This window comes from Micropterus dolomieu, unplaced genomic scaffold (assembly GCF_021292245.1).
Source record: "Micropterus dolomieu isolate WLL.071019.BEF.003 ecotype Adirondacks unplaced genomic scaffold, ASM2129224v1 contig_8652, whole genome shotgun sequence".
Classification (NCBI taxonomy): Eukaryota; Metazoa; Chordata; class Actinopteri; order Centrarchiformes; family Centrarchidae; genus Micropterus; species Micropterus dolomieu.
Genome location: NW_025737638.1, coordinates 9792 through 28035, shown reverse-complemented (window position 1 = coordinate 28035; position 18244 = coordinate 9792). Strand labels below are relative to the sequence as shown.

Genomic DNA, 18244 nt, shown 5'->3' with positions numbered 1-18244 from the left:
GTGCCTTTGTTTCAGTCCATATAATAGTCTTCAGTATGTAAACACAGCTGCACACAGACGTAAAAGCACACACATCAAACATTCTGATCTAAATTCCTTGTATTAAACCGTACACAACTTGACTTGACTCTATATTATTATTGTTGCTGTTGGTGAAGAGGCATATTGCCTGTCACTGCTACAGTAACATTTATGATGCTGAAGATTACTGAATCCATCTTGTTGTTTTATTAGTGTCACTGTTTCCATTATTTGTGTAATTTCTTGAGATAATGGTGTGGAAAGTGCATCTTTTATTGTTTACCTCTTTAAGTGGTATGTAAAGGAATGCAAATAAATTGTTTGGTTATGAACAGATTTGAACCAACTTTGTTTACTACAAATGAAATACCACTTCAATCGATAAAAGAACAAATACAGCTTTGCGAAAAATCCCTAGTGGATGGGCTGGTGTTATAGTTGTTGCTGATTATGTTGTTTGCTAATTGTTTTTCAAGGCGTCTGGATGGCGTGGTGTTTGACTGCGGCTGTGATATCCGCTGGATCCAGCTGTGGCAACAGAGAGGAGAGGCCGTGCTCCACACACAGCAGCTGTACTGCAGGAACGGAGCCTCCAAGATACCACTGCACAACATGTACATCCACAACTGTGGTAAGAGGAAGGGAGGAGAGGAGGGAGGTTGTGCTCTGCATTTTAAAAAGAGGAAAAGAAACAGGGAGCAGCAGAGGGGAGAGGGAGAGAGCGGAGGGCTAGAACAGAGGAGAGCAAAGGAGAGGGAAAAGGAGAATGGCTGACAGAAGGAGACAAGGAAAGCAGGAGTAGGAAGTAAAGGGTTGGAAGTGAAATGGTGAGGAAAGAGAATAGGAGCAGGGAGACGAGTCACGAGGCGAGGCGGGAAGGGGAGGAGGTGTGACAGAGTTCAGAGGGTGAATCTGATGTGAGGAGCTCTGTGTTGATTCTGACAGAGGCTGTAGACTCTGCGGTATTATCTCCCGGTGGTGACTCATCCCTGCCATCTAATATGTGTTTGTGTGTGTGTTTTTGTGTGTGTGTCTGTGGATGTGTACCCCATTTCCTCCTTTGTACTAATTCTGTTACATTAATGAAAAGTGATTAATTGATTTGGTGTGAAAATATGTAGACACCAGCAGTGACAGGTGTGTATTAAAACATGAACATGCACTGTGTGCGTGTATGCGTGTGTGTATTTGCATGTGTGTGTGTTTTCAGACCTACCAGAGATCAGCGTGAGCCACAGCAGTGTGTTGGTGATGGAGGGCGACAATGTGACGGTGAGCTGCAATGGATCTGGATCGCCGCTGCCAGAGGTGGACTGGACTGTCAGTGGCCTGCACTCCATCAACACACACCTGGTCAGACACACACACACACACACACATTCATTAGAGTTATCATTATGCTTTTACAGCTTTACAGCTACAAAATTGAACTGAAAAAATGACAATATAGCAAACGCAGCACACAAACCACTTATGTAACATGGATTATTTTATTTTCATGGACATTGTGGTCACCATCAGCTCCCTTTGAGTTATCTGATGTCACTGGTGATGGAAAGACACACTTCAGCGGGTTCATATTGCTCTATTTTAGTTGCATGTCACGGTCACTTTGCTATCTTTTTGTTCATGTACAGATATTGTATGAACAGGGACTTTTCCATAAAGCTGATTGGTTAGTAGGAGTGCACGTTTTGATACCATTTTAGGGCCCTGCTTTTCAAAAATGTGTAAATAAATGGCTCCTATGAGTGATGTATTATTGTATATGACATTATTAGATTGTTAATACTGATGAAACAATGTGTAAGCAGTGTTTTATTCTTGTAGCTGGTAGTTTTAACTGCTGTATTAGATCATTTACTCCAGCGGTTCCTAACGTAGGAGTCGGGCCTTTCCAAATGGTCTCAAGACAAATTTGAGGGGTAATTAATGGGAGAGGAATGAAGAAAAAACAAAGTCATGCTGCACCGACTTTTCTCTAATCTTTTATCTTTTATGATAAAAATTTGATTTGAAGCTTAGAAGAAAACTATCTCTTTGTACTATATCTGAAGACATCTGAAAACTGACAAGATGCCAAAGTGGTTACAGTTTTTTATAAGGGGTCATAAACCAAATTTGTTCAGAACCACGTGTTTAATTTGGAACAATTTGTCGCATTCAGCCAATTCTGGGAACACAATTAGAGGACTGATTTCTTTCTGTTGGATAAAGTTATCTTGAATAACAGAGGGCTCTTATTATGACATAAAGGCAACATCAGAGTCAAAAGCAGGATCGATACGTGAGTATGGATCGTACGTTTGCACTTACTTGAGTTACAGTAGGCAAGTTGGGAAACCTTCCATTGTGCACCAGAGGAATAGACTTCTGAGAACTCGCTGGAACATTTTACTTTAAACCTATGACATGAATATACAGTCTGTACTTATAAATGCAAGTACAATACATACCTTTGAGCATGGCAATATTTCATCATAGCTGAGGATATGTCTTGTGTTCTCATCTAAAATCATAATTATATCATATCATACTGTCATTTATGGGACTTAACCCTAAAAACTCAAGACCACGATCCAGCAAATGGTCAATTAACATGGACTTTTGCAGGTTTGGCCATTAGGACTTGTTGCTATGACTGCAGCTTCAGATACAATTTAAACCTGCTTTGAAGAACAGGAAAATCCAGGCTTTTGTCAAATCCTTAACAGTCAAGAACCTCACATATTCACATTCACATGAAGAACTGGGCCTTGGCTCTGATTAGCTGTGCACCCTAGCTTCCCTCTATGATCTACCCCGGTTCAAAATAAGGTAGTTTTGTGAGACTGAGAGGCCTGGGTTGAACCCACATTGAGCAGACTATCCTGCTAATCTTGCTCCCTGAGACAGGCCCCAGGGACGTCACCGCAATAACAGCAGCAGAGATAAACAGCGAGAAGAAATTGCTGTGTGGCTGTATTTGTCATCTGTGTCTTTAATGCGTGCGGCGACCTTACAGATGAAAGTTACCTCAGCCTCAGGCTTGAGGTTTTAGGTTAGATGGATACTGTAGCTCATCAGCTTGAGGAAAGTGTTCGGGAACCTGGCCAACTGAAGACAAGAAGTGAAGCATAAGCACTGTATTTGGTTACCTAAAGGTGACACATAGTGAATCAGTTAATCCAATTAAAGCCAAAATTAACAATATATGTCATATATGTTGTTATATATGTCTTGCTGCAATTTTAGCCCTATACTAGTAAGATCAGATGAAATCATTGTAGTGATTAATTTCCACTGGTAGTGTACTCCTTCACTTTATTCTGTTTAAATTAATCAATCCCTAATTAACTTTAACTTTAATTTTAATTAAGTAATTAAAGATTTAAACCCCAGTAATGCAATTATATATGCTTTATATCCTTCACCAAACCTAAATTTCTCTCTTCTCTCCATCTGTGTCTCTTGTTCCCTTTCCCTATAGTCCAATGTGTACTGGCCAAACATCCACTCTATCAACCTGACTCTTTTCAACATCAGCCGAGATGACAACAACTTCCAGCTGACCTGCATTGCAGAGAATGTGGTGGGGATGACCAACTCCTCCATCCAGCTCAACGTACAATGTGAGTTGGATTTCTCTTATGGTTAAATCCACGGAAACTCTGGCCATGTCCTGCAGAGGGGACAGGAGTGAGGTGAGGGCAATAATTTCAGCCCATAGTGAACACAGTAGCCCACAACCACTGACAAACATTTCAAACAGTTTACAAATAGGTTATCCTTATAGATTACCTTCTTCTTATTGCTTAAATTTGCATATTAATAAGAAATTATTAAAACTCTGTATTGCTATAAGATTCAGATATATTCATATTAATGCTGCCCGGGTGTTGTGGGAAGGTAATTTGCTTGTTCCGACTAATTTGTTTAATTAATCACCCAACTTGAATAGCTGTTTGTGTTTAATATCACCAAGGTTAATGGTGGGACATTAGGAACCTCAAATGGCTTCTGTTTAAATTAAATTCAGTAGCTTGGCCAATGGTGTATACATACTGTAGAGTAATATCACCAAGACAACAATGGCATAAGATAAACAACAAATCATGTTTGACAACAAAGTGGAACACTGTGTAACTGGCATAGACTGGATAGATAAAGCGGACATAACCACCGTGATGTCACCCATTGGTTTGTGAACTACCGCCTAAAGCATTGAGTTTTGCGCAGTTTGTCTTTTTTTTTCACGCATTGCTTACAGGTCACTGCGGTAGCGACTTGCCAATTACAAGGTCGCCAACCATAGAGCATACCCTGCTGTATGATCTATTTTACTCTAAAAGGGACCATCATCATATTATAGAAGATAGAACTAGCAATCGAGACAAAAAAATCATTCAAAAGGTTGGAGTTGCCCCCTGCTGGCCATTAGAAAGAATGCACGTTTGAGGCACTTCCACATTGGTTTCACTTCTCAGGCCTGGAGGTTCCCGCTTAATAACTAGAAGAGATCTAGCTCTTCACCCCTTGGTTTGACTAATGCTAGTAATTTGCCCCGGATTAAGAACTTACCCACTTATTTTTTGGGATTCCGCATTGTACAAGTTAGTACGGTCATTAACTTATTTTTTTAAAGTAAAAAATACTGTGGCATTGTGAGGCGGATTTGAATGTAATTAGCTTCGCAAATGAACCAAAGCAAGTAAACCAAAGCATTGGACAAATGTAAATGTTGACCTGATGATGGCGCAAGGTTAAGGGATCATGAAAGTACAATGCAAGGGGAACATGATTATCTGTACCATATTTCTTAGTAATCCATTCAGTAGTTCTTCGCTAAATGCCAAATATGTTTACCTCATGGTGCCATTAGGGGAATGAGGCTGGACCAAAGTGGGGGACTGACAGACCCATATTGCCTTCCCAGGAGCGTGCCGCTATCATCACTAAAAATGCTACTCGGCCATGTTGTTTGATCAGGATTAAAAACTGGGTTAGTAAGGGTTAGCACAGGGTTAAATGTAGCGTGAACATCTGTAATAAGTAACAACCTCAATCAACCTTTCCATAACAGAAATATAATCAATTCAGTCCCCACAATATCCATACTGTCTCCATCAATAGTTGTGGATTATACAGTATTAGCTCTCTCTTCTTGGATGCTCTGATTAGGACTCTACTAAATTATTTTGCTCTATTGTTGAAGGCGATGGTGGTTTGGTAAAATCTGGCATAGTTTGGGACAGTCTTCTGCCAGTCAATTATTTTGTAAGGAATACATTAATGTCTTTTAATGTTTATATTGAATTTATCTGAAAAATGTTTGTGTTTCACATGTTTTCTCTATAATATATAACTTCAGCAGTATCCACATATTATATACAAGACAGGACTATCTGTGCAGCTGTGCAGCTGTTTTAATAATAATAATAATTTAATAAACAACTCATGAATGGAAGACAGGGGACATACTGACTCTATTGCCCCAGTCTTGTTTAATCACCGAAGAGCATCTAATATCACTAACAACTTTTTGCATTATGCTAGATTATGACAGGAATTGTGTATAGAATTAGTTATTTATAGTCGATGTTCTCATTTACATTTGCAAAGTTCTGATTCTTATCAGTCGCAACATGAATGGCTGCCTCTGACTTTTGGTTAACATGGACAAAATCTGGCCAAAAGAAAAAAAACAATACTGTAAGTCAAGGGGGGAAAAAAATCCATTTATACATTATAGCTGGTACAATACGAATGCTTGGAGCCAAGAACACTTGGTGGTTTTCTCATGCACAAGATGCCTTTTTATGGCAGCTTTGATGGACTTCTGTTGGGACTGAAATATGTCCTGTATTAATGACATTGACAGTCTAAAATAATTATTTACAACAGGAAAATATCTCCTTTATCAAGCAGAACAGGCAAATTATGCAGGTACATTTAGAATGCAATGAGGTGTTGCACAGTTACAAACCAAGTGAAATTGATGTAGCCAATTAGCAGGAATATACCCTCCAGCCCACATGAAAGCTCAGCCTTGATCTGAGCGGAAAGAGAAAAGGAAAAAAATATACAACCCTCAGCAATGACAAAGCAATGATTTGGTAACCACCAGAATATTCCTCTAATATCCAGACCATGCATTACAGTATATATCTCAGCTGTTACACACATTTACCCTGTGGATTGGCCATGGGCAGATTTGGGACAGAATGTATTCAAAGCCAATATTTATTAAAGGTGACCTGACATTTTTCTTTTTGTAGCAAGCTTGCCGTTGTAGAGCACAATCTATTGTGGCTGTTTGCGATGTATCACGCTACAGGACAGGGGAGATTTGTCACCAATTCAAACACTCCCTACCGGAGCAGAGCTGCTAAGGACCATGCTAGAATGACAGATTGACTTTGCAACATCTAGCCTTCAGGGCTTCCTCCACACGGACACTCTATGGATGTACATCTCCAGGCATTTTTTTTTCTGTTGACTCTCTCTGCTGGTGCTGCAAATTAACTTATTAATTTTTCACCACATGCTCTGATGGTAATTACATTTCCTCCCCTGTGCAGCCTATTGTCTCTGGAAATGTCATAAAATAGCTTAAACTGCTGCTCTGATTAGGGAGTAATATGAGTGACAGTGAAATTACCAGCCATCAAGTAACATTCTCTGCATTCAAAGATGAGTTCCCTGTTTTAGCGAAACTGTAATTAACCACAATGCAAATTCTGCAGACCCATTGTCCTGCTTTTTTTCTGGAACAATAGCAGCTCTACAGCATTGTGGACTTACAACGTCCCATGTTTTTTCCTTTAGTCCTATAAGCCTGATGTAGCTCTCTATTAAGAACAAGGCACTAACGCATGGGTTAGTAGTTCTGTTCCCTGAGTAGCTCTACAGGAAGAGCAAGGCATTAACTCTAATTATAAGTAATTATGGAGGAAAAAGTATATCCCAGTTGTATCCTTCTAGGGACTCTATATAATTTCCCTGTGCTGCTTCTTACAGGTTAAAAACAGAATGCACACAATGTGGTTCAACCCAGAGGGAATTTGTGGCAATATCTGTCCAATGAAACTGTTGCCTCCCCTGTCACTGCCAGCCATGATGTCCTATCTGTAGTCTGGCTGGAACATGGCATTTGAAATATGCCACCAGTGTTACCACTAGATAGCCTTGTATTCAGTGTTTTTACTGATCAAAGGCATGTAGTTATCAAAACTTGTCATCTGTATGAGCGCCACAAGGACATCATGTTGTTAAAGACCAGTATGGAGCGTCGTACTGATTTGTATTGTATTGACTAAGACTGGGCTGACAGCCATGCTGAGGGAAAATGGATCGGCCCCTAACTGTCCATCAACAAGAGAATTTAGTTTTTTCCACTCTTTTTCTCTCTTTCTCTGTCTTTAAACTGCACAGCTATACACCGCCCTCACTTCGTGCCTATCTCCCACCCTGCTCTCTTCTCCTCTCTCATCTCTGTCTTTTCTCTTTCTTCCTGCACTCAAACGGCTCACAGCTCTGCACACGCCCCCACACCAACACACTCACACATACACATGCCTTAGCCTTTAGTTCAAATGAATGACTTTATTCTCACTATTGTCTAGCAGGAACCAAAGCAATTTCTGAAATGACAGCTTTTGCACACTAATAAATAGACAAGTCAATTTTATTTATTTAGCCAATATCACAAATCACAATTTGCCTTAATGGGCTTTAAAATCTGTACAGCATACAGCACCCTCTGTCCTTATATTTGGTGTGAAAACACATAACTGAAACTACTTTTATAATCAATTTTTTTCTGACAATCATTTATGAATTAAAGGTTAAGTGCATAAGATTTAGTGGCATCTAGCAGTGAGGTTGATAATTGCAACCATCTGTCAAGTCTACAAAAGCGTGAGAACATTTTTTGCAGCAATGCTTCATTTCAAGTTGAATTGAGATCTTTTACTTTGAAAAATTCTGAATGACATTAAAAAGAGCATGGAGAATGCTGAAATAGCCATCAGAAAACGAGATCACCCTAAATGTCCTCTGCCTGGAGATACTGGGAAAATGAAAATAAGTGTCCGTAGGTTGATGGATGCGGATCAAACACGGGAACACACACACTGCAGCACATGCCGTAATGTGAGCATGAGAAGCATCGCTTCATAATTAAATTGTTGAAGAGGGGGGAAAAAAAGTCTTCAGACATGGGATCAAACCCACAACCTTGTAGGCTGAGTTTTGCGCTTTACCAACTGAGCTAACCGAACGCTGTAACATTCAGCTTAAAAATTATGTGTTATGTTCTCACCCCAATCTAATGGATAAACAAATATTGCTCAGATGCAAAACGTATTTGCAGACCCATGCTGTATATTATTACTTCTTCTTCTTCGAACGTACGTATTCAACATATTGACGAGTGTCTACACTGCCGGAATTGTGCAAGAGGAGGACAGTGACAGAACACGCTCTGTAGAGCAGTTTCTCCGTTCTGGGCTACTGTAGAAACATGGCGACGTTCATGTAAGTGGGGGCCGCAGTTATGTAGGTCGAAATGGCTCATTCTAAGGTAATAAAAACATTTCATTATGCAAGGTCTTTATACACCACTGAAACCATAGTTATGTATAGTATATTGCATTTGTGTAAATAGATCCTCAGAAATATTTTTACACTGAACCTGTCATGTTGGGACAGGGTCACACTTGGTTGTTCATATGAAAAATGACAAATAGTTTTGTAAAGAGTGAAAAAAGCTTGAGAGAACTTGTGTCCGTAGTTTTAATAAATTTTAAATTTGAATGTGACTTCACGCTGCAAGAATATAGTACAAGCTAAGATAGACACTGCTTTATACCCTCATCATGACTCTGTTTTTTAGACACCTTTGTAGCCATTTTGGCGGCATGTTAGGTTGGTCAGTCTGACCAGCATTTTGGTCCAGACTCCAACTTAAATGGACTGCTAAACACAATGAGGTCATAAGCACGTTGCCATGCTGGCGGTGTTAGCACTTTGCTCAAAACACCTCTAAAGTTGGCAGTAATAAAAATGGCTTAAATTGACACATAGAAAACCTAGTGTTACATACAAAATGCACAGAGGGTAATAGGTATGGGGAAGTCATTAGGGGTCAAACAACAAACCTATTCCAAACGGGTTAGTCCTGAGACCCAAATTTTATGCCTTTAATAATCAAATATTTGGTATTTTTATTAATAATTCACTTTCCTTATCCCAGTCCAAGTTCTTGATTAAAAGTGTAATCAGAAAACATGCCCTATTTAGCAGCACATTGCATGAAACTGCAGGTGGGTATTCATTGGGGCAGCTGCAGTGTTGTCTGAATGAACACATAAACACACACATGCAACCGTGATCTAGCTATATGAATAGGATTGCTCACACATGCCTATAGAAATTGCAGACTTCATTTAGGACCAGCAAGAGACAATGGTGTATTATTAGTGTGTATGTGAGTGGTAGAGGTGGGTGGGTAGGTTCGGTGGTGGGGGTGGTGGTATGTAGAACAGACTCAGAGAGAGAGATTGCCAGGTAGTACTGTCTGCCAAATATTTCCTTTTGATGATGTAGCTGCAAGTGTGACTCATTGCAAAGACAAATAAGTGGATGAATTGTTTATGAAATGTATCTGATGGTATTAAAGTGATAAATTGCCTCTCAGCCTGGTGGCGTTGTGGATTAAGAGGTGTGTTGCTGCATGTTAAGAAAGAAAGGCTATATGCTTGTATATGCAGAGGAGATTCCTCTGTCTATTTCAAGCAAGAGGAGTCCCTCTATCTATTTGTATTGTTCACTGTCCCATGTACAGCTGCAATATGTAAAATGCGGTAAAAGCACATTGCCATGACCAGGCAAGAAATCTGCCTCCTAAATGTCATTCCCAGAACAAATCAAAACAGCTTTGTGTTTAGTCTGCTGCTGCAGAGTTATGTTTTAGGCTATTCAAAGAATTAGGACAGGTTTTCATCAGCCCGAGGGTTGTGGAACTTTCTCAACACATAAAGGTCCTTGTAATACTTCAACTTACGTTATTACATTAAAACTAGGCAAATTGATGAGGGTTTAAAGGTGATCCAGGAGCTGCTCATCCTGCTCTTTCCCTCATGCTATGGATGGAGTATCAGTATGCCAAAAATGTTTAGTTGTCATGTAAACTACATGGTCTCTTTCCTTCTTCACAGTCCCTCCAGTTATCCTGAGACTGGCTGAGCCCGAGCAGCGCCACGATACCTGCATCGAGTTCACAGTTCGAGGCTACCCCCATCCCAAGCTGCGTTGGTTCCACAAGCAAAGGGAGATTCTCCAGAATGAGTACATCCGAACTGAGATGGACTTCTACCAGGACTATCTGGAGGGCTGCCTGACCTTTCAGAACCCAACGCATATCAACAATGGCAACTACACTTTGGAGGCAAGCAACCCTCTGGGAACGGTCACCAAGACAGTGTACGGTCACTTCCTCATGGCCCCGGGCATCGATGATGAAGGTGAGTGGATAATTGCTGCTTGGTTGGTTGGTTACTGGTTGCTGTGCTTGTGGTTGATGAGTGAAGCTCTGTTAGCTGCTGGCAGCACTGATGTTCCCATAATCATAGTCAAGAGTATACTCATGGGTAAAATGGCAGTTGTACAAAGGTTATTAAGACATTTTTACTGCCTGAACATTGCCTTCATTCTTTTGGATTTAAATAAGCATAAAAGCACAGGAGAAAAGAAGAAATGATGCCAAATAACTCCCTGATTCCCACAAGAGCTAGCATGGCCCACTTTTTGGGAATGAGCCTCACAATTGGAACCAGTCTTCAACTAGTTGAATTTCTTGTTTCAACTACCTGTTGAATTACAGGTTCTGTCCTAAGCAGAGAAACTACTGGGAGCTTTTATTTTTTATTAAGATCTCCCTTCACAGGGTGCAGGTTGTGGAGCTGATCCCTGCCTGCTGGATCGCAGCCAGGGTGCATCCACAGTTCATTCAGGTAGATTGTTCGCTTACAGTTCATTCTGAGTTCACAGGGAGGGGGAGTAAACCCACAAAGACTGGCAAATTTCTCCCCATAGTCAATATTCCAAGGTTAATACCTTGTGTCAATTTATTGACTTAGCGTGACTTTCTCTGTCTTCTCTTTTGCAGACATAGTGGAACTAGGTGAGTTTTTCTATTTTCAAATTACACTGCTATTTTTTTGCACACATTATGCACACACACACACACACACACACACACACACACACACACACACACACACACACACACACACACGGTCTTGGATACCGGGATAGTAACCACGGAGAAATTTGATCACTTTGTGTTGCAGTTTATAAACTATCAGGTTGTTTTAATGGGATTAATGAGTCTTTACACTTAATGACATTTCATTCCTTATACACCCTGGTGTCATGTTACTGTCCAAGAAATGTTGTGGTGTCTAAAGCAGGGCAGCAGCCACTCAACTGACTCATGCTTTCCAAAATTCACGCTTCAGTGATGCCCTGCCTTACCTACATACGTTTCCATACACTCTCACAGTGAGGTGTCCTGTACAAACACAGTCTGCTTCTGCTGGTTTGTAAGCAGCTCTACCTGAGCAGCTGGTAGCCCCCCTTACTGTTGCTACACCGCTTGAAAAGAAACCTATTTTGAGAACTTTTGAAGCAATGAGTCCAGACAGATAGCAGGCTTCGCTTTATAGCACAGAGATTATATCAGCTGTAGCTAATGAGATGATAATATTAGCTATTCAAGCAAACCGTATCTCCTTGAGTTGGTTAAAAATGCTGCCTCCAGATAACTTTTTAATGTTTTAAACTGATTCAAGGGTCTTAAATATGTTTTTCATAGCTGCATACATGATAGCGTGCTATTATGCAAGTATGATAGCATGATACTAAGTATGTACTTAACTCTGTATGGTTTTATTTATGATTGTTTTAATTTCAAAGAGTAGGTTTGACTTTAAATGTTACAATAGACTGTCTAAGGGTGGCCGGGGTTGCTGGAGTGTAAACTTTCCCAGATCTAATAACGTTACCCTAATCTCTGGTAGTAGCACCCAGGTCCAGCTCCCACACAGTGGATAAATACTACACAGTGGATGTGCGAGTCATGAAGAGACGTTTTTTTTTTAACATAACCTTGGCTCTAACCTCACAAAATAATGTATTATGAAATGCTCCGTGGCCTTGGAATTAATGTTGTAATGCTACTACTCTAGGTAATAAGCTCTTTAGCTGGACATGCTAACAATTCAGCTTAAGTTGTAGGAGATGAACACTGTTAAATATATTCCTTACTTTTATTTATAGAGTATCAATGTCACTCCATAGCCGCATGCACACCACTTCAGGGAGGGTCAAGTTTTAGTTATTCTGTCTTTGTTTGGCACTATTGCTTTTAAAGCAGAAAGGAAAAAGAAAGGAGAGAGAGGGGGTATGACATGCAACAAAAGCCCACAGCTGGCACTGAACCGGCAATGAACACCCAGGACACCCTTCTCTTGAATGGAAATTGTATCAGCCACACAGAATGCTTAATGCTACCTTTCTAACCCCTAACTAACCAGCCACAGTGTAAACAAGCTAGTTTCCCACCCTATTAGCTGGTGATGTGTGAATGTTTGTGAAGCGGTAAGTGCAGTCATATTGCTGGAACAATGCCTTGGCCCGCTCTCACACTGCTTCGTAAATCTCCTGTGTGTGATGTGTGGTTTGGCCTCAGGCTGTTGTGACAGCCTAACTGTTGACGGCTTAAACAAAGTGGACTGGTCTGATCTCTGACCTTCATCAGAGTCTTCTTCCATCTCCATGTGAGGCCGTTCTTTCTAATCAGCCATGGATTATAACGCTGCAGCATGGCCAGGGATGGAGACGGATGGACGCAGACTGTGTGGCAAGCTGCATTAGGCAGGCAACGACTTCGTGTCACCACACATACACGCACACTCACACAGCTTCTGGGAGTGAGGCAGGTGAGGGAAAGGTGTTCAGGTGATGAGAGTGTGAAACATTATAGCAGCGGTGTGTGAGGGAGTTCAGGCGTAGAGGGGAGACTGACAGGCTGACTGATACTAATGCTGCCGAGGAGAGAGGAGGGCAGAGGGAGAAGAGAAGAGAGGGATGAAGGCTGGGAAGGAGGGATGGTAGGGGCACACACACACATACTCGCACACAGAGCAATGCACTTTAGTGTACTGTGTGTGTCTGAGCCAGTGGCAGCAAGTCTACCATGTGGCCATTAATTTGCCCACAATTACTCTCTGATGTCCTGGCTGGAGGCCTCAGACTGGAGTTTCCCTGACACCAGCTCATTTCGTTTTATGGCTCCATCTCTGTCCTCTTCTTCTTACACTCCCCAGACCTCTGCTGTTTGCCAAAACTCTTGTTTGTAGATGTGTGACAGATAGCATTTTAACATCAAGAAAGGGATTTCAGGATCATAAAAGACATTAATAGCACCACTGTATAGTTCTGTTACCTGGCCTGAGTCCGGCAGGCTCCAGTTCTTAAATTCGGGTCAAGAGATAAAGATAAAGATGTCAAGTTTGAGTTGGTTGTTGCATTTTTCAGCTAATTTAATTTGACCTAATTTAACATTTGGTGCTCTCGGCTGTTTGAGCCTCTTTTCTGTTTTTTTACTTGTATGAGTGTGTGTATTTCTAAAGCAGCTTGTTTTAATTAGTCGTGGTGTCTTTTTGTATGTACAAGCACTAGTATACATACTTTTTCATTACTTTCATCTGAGGATTGGGCCTGACTAAAGGCAAAGGCTTTGTTATCGACCTTGTGACAGGTAACGGACTTCAGTATGCATTCAAGGCTGTGCAGACTTCGTAGTGAAAGCCTTTGATCAGCCTCTAGACATAAAAATGCGCTCTCTCACGTTGTCTCAAGCCTTTATGGCACAAAACAGGGGCATGACAAGGTTCTTCCTGTTTACGTCAATCCACTTACTAGAAGGATGGCAATTTCATGTCAGGAGATTTAAAATGTATTAAATGGAAGAGCATGGAGCACTCCTAGACACACAAATGAGGAAAGCACAAAAGAATATTTTTCCACTAGTAATTAGATCTATTACGAAACATTCATAAAACCATTTGGCTTTGTGGATATGTTTACTGAAACTTAGGGTGGGAGTAAAACACAGTCATTTAAGCTTTATTTTCATTCGCAGCCACTGATGTCTGTTTTGTGTTTTTGTGTTTCAGTTCCTTCGACGCCATCAGATGGTGATTCAAGCCGACCAGAAGAAGATACATTTGGGGTGAGTTTTCTCCTTAATGATGTTGATGAAACGGCTGCTAAAGATGAACATAGAGCTGCTGTGTCTTTCAACACAAATATATAACTGCTTCTTATTTGTCAAAGGACCCTTGCAGGGGTTTGTACTGTGTGTTGACACGCAGCACTGAGGCACAAAGATTGCAATACACCAAACAATGTTGCAGTCACTTTTCAGTGTCGTGTGTTTGGACACTAATGATGTTGACAATGCGAACACTATCTTTTGTATCGTACTGTTTTCAAATGTTACGTAATATGGGGATTATGTAGAGGGTTTCTTGATGGCAGACATTTTACATTTCATAGCAAGAAAAGCATATGCAGGTTACAATTATAACGTTGAGAGCAGGACTCTCAAGTTTTATCAAAAGTTTGGAATGAGATAACGCGTGTTAGAGGAGGAGCCACTCGAATATTTGCAGCAGCGGCCCCTCGGCCCCAGCCAATTCACTCAAGTTTATACTAGCAGTTAGATTTTACCAATAGTTGATAACTGACCCAAGCAAATAGAAAGTACAACATTAGGTAGATCTGATAAAAGACTATATATATATATATATATATATATATATATACTTATATTTCAAAAATAAAAATGTATCAAAAGTAATAAGAAATTTGGCCCAAACGAGCCCACTGAACAGCAGTGCTGTGCACATAGGCCTATAGTAGGATGGCAGAACTTGACCTACTTATGTATGCCAAGCTGTATGTGTGAGTAGGCTACACATTTCAGCTTATGAATGGTGTTTTGGATTGTAATTTTTTGTTGCTCATTTTAATGCCTTGACGACAGGGGTAGGGGGCTCCCACTTAAAGCCATGTGCCTCAAGGCCATCCATTTTCACCATAATGATGGATAATAGCTTTCTGTCCAGAGCTAAAATATAGAAAAATATCTCTAGTACCTTTCCTTAGTTTCAGGTAGCCAATGCTAAGCCCAGTGGTGGACAGTAACAGTAGTACTGTAGCTACTTAAGTACACAAGGTATTTGTACTGAACTTGTGTATTTTCTTTTCATGCCACTTTCTACTACTTCACCACATCTCAAAGAGAAATATTGTACTTTTTACCTTATCTAACAGCTTCAGTTATTTAAAAAAGTAAGGTTTTTACACACGAAATGGAAAAGAGTTTAAAAAATAGGATGTTTTGATATAAATTAAATTACATAACAGTTTATACAAGTCCAGCTAGTAGAACTACACCAGTTAGGCTAATTAACAGAAATTTAATTGTTTGGTATTAGTCATTTTTCATGTAAAAATATTTCATGGTTCCAGCTTCACAAGATTTGAAGATTTGCTGCTTTTACTTGATTATTTTCATGTATTTTTAATCTTTTTGATGTTTGGACTGACAAAACAAGCATTGTGAAGGTCTCACTTAGGGAACTGTGACAACATTTCTCACTATTTTCAGAATTTATTAGAATCGATTAATGGAGAAAATAATCAGCTGTTTAAAATAAAAATAATCATTAATTGCAGTCTGACAGTTCAACCTCAACCAACTACATTAATGCATGAGGAATAATAGGAATAATAATCTTAATATACTATATAATAGTAACACAGTCATATGAGACATTTTTCTTTCTGCTTTGAGTATAGGCTACTTTTATTTTTAATTGGCTACTTTTCCAGCTTATAGCCTACTTACATCCGTCCATCGTCAACCGCTTCGTCAGGATCGCGGGGGGGCTGGAGCCAGTCCCAGCTGACATTGGGCGAAAGGCGGGGTACACCCCGGACAAGTCGCAAATCCATCGCAGGGCCGCACATAGACAAACAACCAGTCACACTCACACTCACACCTAAGGACAATTTAGAGCCGGAGCACCCAGAGACAACCACAGTCACAGGGAGAACATGCAAACTCCACAGAGAAAGGCGGTGGCAATTGGGGTTTGAACCCACAACCTTCTTGCGGGCGACAGCGCTAACCACTGCACCACCGTGCCGCCCGCCTACTTAAATACTTTTACTTAACTTTTTCAATGCAGTACTTTCAGAGTATTTTTACAGGGAGATATTGGTACTTTTTATTGTTTTTATAGGATCTGAATAGGCCTATGTTACTTTGCTCACCACTGGCTATAAAATCCAAAGCTTCTGGTTTCAAAGAGGTTGAAGAGGTTTTGACTGCATCATCAATAATAATTTAGCACGCATTTGGCTGTAGGCCAGCCGCCCTCACTATCTTCGATCACAGACAAGTGATTTTGTCCAGGAATCGTAAAATCAAAATGCTAAAACAAAACTACAGTTACCGCATCCATCGGGTCTTGCGCTCCCAACTTCCACTCCTGTGTGCATGCGCATCCATGTTGCCTGGTAACGAACGTGCATGTGGCGGGATCACGGAATTCACCCGGAAACAACACATTTTAATTTATGATCGGCTCAACGGCTCTGGCATTTAGTAGGCTACAGAGAAAGATATGAATTCAGCACAGTGTCCATTAATTGAATGTAGCGGGACACCTTCGAGGACGTTATCTCTGAACTTCTCAGCGTGAGAAATACAGCAACTGGCTGAAATGCATGTGAATGCATGAGACTTGAGAGCCCTGGTTGTCAGATTTACCACTAAAAATTGTTCAGTTATATTGTTTAATTACACTACATTACAATTACCGTCAATTTTCGACTTTTTATTGTTTCCATATGACTTGTTTTGAAATGAGAACCCAATAAAATAGGTTTTAAATATGCCGTTGATGTACTGACGCTAAAACTGCATATACTCGGCTAAAAGATTTGTCAGTTGATGATTCTTGTTGAAGACAGCTAAATAAAGAAACAGTTCACCTTTAAGATTACAAGAGAAAATTATGTTACGCTGGAATGTAAACTCCCCAAATACAATAAAAATGACATGGCAAAATTTTCTGCTGTGAAAAATCTCTATAGTGTTGTTAAACTATGATTGGACAATTGTGCTTCAAGGTAGAGGTTTAGTGAACTGCCAGTAGAACATTTTTTTTGGCGATTTAAATGTATTATTTTTTTTATTGTTTTATTATTTATTTCCTTTTTGATTTGATAAGAAAACAATTTATCGGATTATTAAACATTGTATTAAAGATGAAAACATTCAATCCTGTAGGTGATGATAAGCACCTACAGGATCTACAACACCTCATTTTCTTTCCCAAACTGCACTAGGTAAGTCTAGCTGAAGATGAGGATCATATTTAAATTACATTCTGTCAATAGGAATACATCACAGTCAAGACAAGTGTTTAACTTTTTTCCAGACTTCTTTAATCTTTGAGAAAGCAGTAGTCACAATCTAGAGGATTATTTAAGGTGAGCAGAAATGTGGAAAGGATTATGATGTGAACACAGTCCTCTGATCGCTGCCTGAGTCTGATGCGACATCTCCTTTTTCTCAGGTTTCCATCGCTGTGGGTTTGGCCGGCTTTGCTTGCGTCCTCCTCCTTGTCCTTTTTGTTCTCATCAACAAATACGGCCGGCGCTCCAAATTCGGTATGAAAGGTAAGTCTACACAAATAGTCAGACAAGCAGATAGGCAGGAAGACAGTTAGCTTTGTTTGTTGCCTTTCTGCCAGTTGCATCATTGTGCAGACTCCATTCCTTCAGCTAATCTTCCCTTCAAAACCTTTGTTCACCAGAAAATGTACATATGCAGCAACTGTAGAAGTTCTACTTTTTACTGCATGTTTTCAGAACCTCCACTTGCACTGATGTTTTAATTAATGGCAGATGAGTCCTAAATGTCATACACATGCACAAACATATAACTAGATTAATGCTAGAGGACAGTGTGCATGCTAACGAGCTCTATGCACTGTACATAGACCTACACCTCATACATTCACTGTGTGCAGTGCAGAGCGATGGCAGAAGGGATCCTGAATTAATTAGTGGACTACGCGCTGTCGATCATGCTGAAGAA

At 40.2% G+C, this 18244-nt stretch overlaps 1 protein-coding gene across 1 annotated transcript; it reads left to right on the top strand.

Annotated features, from left to right (window-relative positions):
* Nucleotides 1-497: 497 nt before the first annotated feature.
* LOC123965093 (NT-3 growth factor receptor-like) lies at nt 498-17823 on the top strand (the record flags this gene model as incomplete). Its single annotated transcript, XM_046041656.1, has 7 exons — nt 498-652; nt 1232-1374; nt 3491-3632; nt 10221-10526; nt 11177-11185; nt 14244-14299; nt 17721-17823. Coding segments are annotated over 7 exons (914 nt in total), but the record flags the coding sequence as incomplete, so codon positions are not given.
* Nucleotides 17824-18244: the final 421 nt, after the last annotated feature.